At 35.2% G+C, this 4,443-nt stretch overlaps 1 protein-coding gene and 1 pseudogene across 1 annotated transcript; one reads left to right on the forward strand and one right to left on the reverse strand.

The window, feature by feature from the left end:
* Positions 1-1,658, reverse strand: part of LOC112453238 — a 2,325-nt pseudogene extending 667 nt beyond the window's left edge.
* A 1,807-nt stretch (positions 1,659-3,465) lies between these two features.
* Positions 3,466-4,437, forward strand: LOC112453239 (the record flags this gene model as incomplete). The annotated part of the gene is made up of 3 exons (XM_025013856.1): positions 3,466-3,653; positions 3,739-3,937; positions 4,149-4,437. Coding segments are annotated over exons 2-3 (487 nt in total), but the record flags the coding sequence as incomplete, so codon positions are not given.
* Between the last annotated feature and the right edge of the window lie 6 nt (positions 4,438-4,443).

The following is a 4,443-nucleotide window of genomic DNA, read 5'->3' on the forward strand; positions in this document are numbered from 1 at the left end:
AATGCCTTCAATCGTTTAACTATTTCTTGGCCGATATTTCCTAGGCCAAAGATGCCAACCGTAGAACCTCGTAAATCTCGTCCCAGCAGCCACTGTGGTCCCGTACTTCTCTCACAGCTTAATTATACGTCATTAATTGTATCATATATCTATTACTACACTATATACAGTTTTTGATTATACGTATATGTATAAGCAACCTGATAAAAGCTAGGCGATAAAAGCAGACTCAATATATAATTTTATTATAGACCATTTCGGCTAGATTTATACTTACATACATATCAATGCAATATAAACAGAATAAAAAATATATATATGGAAAATATTTATCAAACGTACCAGAAAGAGAACTGATATTCATTGAACAAGAACGCACTTTGATTACATCGATTATTTTTCTATCTAATGATCTAATCTTATCGGACTTTTCAAGCAAAGATTTTTATATTAATTAAATTGTAATCTAAAATGAGTTAAAACAGTTACTTTTCCAGCTTCTTACGACCCTCAAGGGCACGCCTCGCCGCGGATAACAACAAGAGCACTGCCATTTCCGCGACTGCAGCGGACAGCACCTTCGGTGCGTGCCCGGCTTTAATTCCTCTTTCTTTAATTAATGTAAGATCTAAGTGATCATATCCGGACGTCATTGTCGATATGACCTTTAAATTTTTCCCTGAAAAACGAAAGTCAAATTCGTTGATTTGCTTGATAAAATCTCGCAGTCACATTTTTTTACGCTTTAAAAGAAAAGCATTCGCATACCGTGTACTTTTTTTTAAACAGTTACAATCGATTCATCTCATTCTTCATCTTGTGCTTGAAAGTCTTGAAATAAAATCGCGTTCCAAGCCGATTTTATTAATTTTAACATTAAACAATTATAAATACTCTTTTTTTCTTGTACTTTTTGGCGCTTTATTCAAGATATAATAGGCATTTGTATAGAAAACACATCAATTAAGTTTCAAGATTTTTTAAAATATTTAAACAAACGTTGAAACAAGTTCTGCTTGAGAAAATTTGGACAGCTGCGTAATTATGGAATCGCTCAAGACAGGAAATGAAGAAGTTCTATCGAGAAAAGCAATAAAAATGGATCTTTATACCGGCGGCATCAAGAAACTCCTTGTCAACTTTAACATGGCTGGAGGAACATGGAGCGAGGAATACAGCATCGAAACTCTGCTCACGAAGAGCTGCCAATATTTTTTGTCGATATACATCTGCATTATAATTCTCTAGAATAGTGATCTCGCAGCTACATCAACAATAGTAAACGACAAGAGTAATCTGTATAATTTTCTTAAATATTCCAAATTTATTCAGACTTACTTGTTATCCTCAAGCAACTTGATGCCGGGCTGGGGCACGTCCTTGTGGTCCACCAAAACCTTCCATTGTTGAGCCGGTGAACTCATTGCGCTGTCTAAAATCAGGAAATTGAAAAATAATAATCGATTCATCAAAACACGTTTACAGATGCCACAGGCGCACTCACGTGATCTTTAAATATTTCTCCCGGCGATAAAAGTCCTCTATCAACTTAACTCAGTTTCAAGGATTCACCGTCGCACCGACTTTCAAACAGATTAGACAGACGTTTGTCTGATACAGCGATGTAGGCTTCCACCGACTGCGATTTTCACGTATACTACTTTCCAATATCTATCAAAACACTCGACGGAGTGATGTTGTGCGAGCTCGATTAGATATACCTACCAGTACAAATCGGTTTTATAGATATAACAATAAAACAAAGATAACGGACAAAACGTTCCATTCCATCAAGGATTGTCAAGGATATATATTGAATACATATTATATAAAATATTATACAATAAAAAACAATGCAAAAATTATTCTTTTAATTATTTTCTAATTCTTTTTCTTATTATTTTTCTTATATACATACAAAAAGAGATTATGCAAGAGAAAAAAACATAGTATAGACATATATGAACATATTTTATATAATACTAGCTTTTTCGCTCAAAAGCTCTTCCTTCTTTTCCCCGAATAGGAATATTTACTCCAAAATTTTTTTTTTTCAAAAAGGGAACTTTTTTTAGACAATTTTATAAGGGAGCCTTTTATCTCCGGGCTCAGACTCCTTCCCAAAAATCTCTACGGTCTAAGTTAGAGTATCATGAGATAATATACCAAATTTAGTTGTTCTAATTTGAAAACGGTGAGAGTAGAATAATATCACAAATTAAATTGATCATCAAATTCTAAACGGAACTGGTGCTAATAAACATTCTTTCCCAGGAGACCTTTTCCCCTCGCTTCGACCTCTTCCCAATACCCTCTACGGGCTAATTTATTAGATAGTAGACGATGTTTTTTCATTTAGTGGAATCTGGCAATGATCGGCTTGCCTCCTTCTACTTTCCCGAATTCGAATGGCGAAATTGCGTTAGTGAATCTAACGTCAAGAATTATCGCTCATCGCGAGAATTCTCCTTCAATCGCCGCCGTTCGAGATTCCTCGTTCACGCCGCGCCGCGTTCCGCCGCTCGCAAAATCGCGACTTCACTTCGTTGCTCGCGGAAATATAAAATAGCTGTACATCCATAGTGTAAAGAATTAGTGTATTGAAAACGAATTTTAAAACACAGACTCACGATCATTGTTAACAGTAAATTCGAGAACATATACCTACATATAACACTCTGACATCTTTTTCGATTTCTCTTTCCTCCTTCTGCTCGCGCACAGACACATCTATGACGGTTTTGATTTTCTGTCTTTCTTTATGTTTGACTAACTGAGTGAAAAACAAATCTTATTTAACGTTTAATAACAACTGCATCAAAGTTTTAAAATAATCTTCGTTTATTATTATTGACTTAAATATCAAACTGGGAAAAGTATTAAAGAGTGTGTAAATTGTTATTTTTTTACATTGTGTGTCTAAAAAAGTGTTTAAAAATATTCGATTCATAATGTGCAAATAGAGTCAATGGTTTCAATTATGATATTAGGTATAATAGCACTAATAAATTAAATTCATTTGATGCCATATAGAATGAAATATCTAGAATGAAATATTTTCAATGAAGAGATCCATCCCCCCTACTCTCACTCCATAAGCTCTCAGCTGACTAAAATTCAATGCTTTTATTGCTTTGCAGTATATAATAATTATACAGTATAATTGCACACAGGAAACAAAAACGCTTGTAGAGGCGGTAAGAAAGGCCGTAGTAGCCAATAAGCTTTGATTTTTGGTTTTCACGAAAAAAAGCACGCCGATTTGGCTATCACATTGACATATAGTGTGGACTATGCAATTCCTACATGAAAGCCTTCAAAAAGTGCCCGGTAGAATGAGACAAAGAGGGAACAAAGTAAAGGTCCTGGCTACTGGGTAAAAAAAGAGCTTGATCTCTTCCAGTCACTATCTCTTTTCTTCGACCGGTGTGTCATCGGTTATATTTTTCTATACCTGAGCGCAGTCCATACTATACGTCGATAGGCTACCACGTCGCTTCTCGCCGCGCGCCGCGCGGCAAGCGTTTACGCATTGTGTAAAGGCTCCATGCAGGAGTGCAGGAGCCAAGAGTCGAAAGAGTAGCGTCAGTAAGAGCACGTGGTGCTACGATGCCATATATGTAAGAAGATATTCGACAGACGTATGAATGAAAGTAAGTAGTGCACTTGTTACTGCGTTTACTTCTGAGAACATGTTTGAATGCACACTTATCGCATTGATAACACGTACTGTTTTAGAATGGAAAATAACAGCAATAAAAGCGGAAAACCGCGTGAAACTGTGACATTGATTCTCAAAGAGAAGCAATTTGTGGTTGAAAAGCAAAAATTGATGGACAAATGTCAGTATTTTGCTGCGCTTTTGTCCGCGAACTTTCTAGAATATGAACAGACAAAACACGTTATCAACTATGACATTTCCCCGATTTTGTTGCAAGTGAGCAGATTTTAATTCTTGTCTGTGTTCACAGGAAAGAACTCGCTTTTCGAGCATACAAGACGTTTTTTTTTATTTTTTGTGTAAAAGATTTGTTATACCCAAATTTTTCAAAAATGCATGTTTTTAATAGACAAATGTATATAGAAATTACACCGAGATTTATCGGCATATCATTTCATTATGAAATAAACACATAATAATTTTGTAGGATTTCATTGATTGGATTCATAATGACAAAATTACATTTACATCTGCAACAAGTTATGATTTTAAAGAGCTTGATCGTCTCTTGATTCTGTTGGAATTAAGCGTTCTATTTACGGCAGATAAATTAAAAGAAGATATAACCGACAAGCTAACCGAGAGACACTTTATGTCACCAAAATATGCAATTCAAATTTGGTTATTGGCACAAGAATTAAATATTAACGTGTTACGAGATCTTTCTTTGGCTCTTTGCTTAGATCGTTTCGATCAACTGCCATTCAATTCAATTTGTGAGT

Source organism: Temnothorax curvispinosus, unplaced genomic scaffold (assembly GCF_003070985.1).
Source record: "Temnothorax curvispinosus isolate PA1 unplaced genomic scaffold, ASM307098v1 QBEX01004199.1, whole genome shotgun sequence".
Taxonomy (NCBI): Eukaryota; Metazoa; Arthropoda; class Insecta; order Hymenoptera; family Formicidae; genus Temnothorax; species Temnothorax curvispinosus.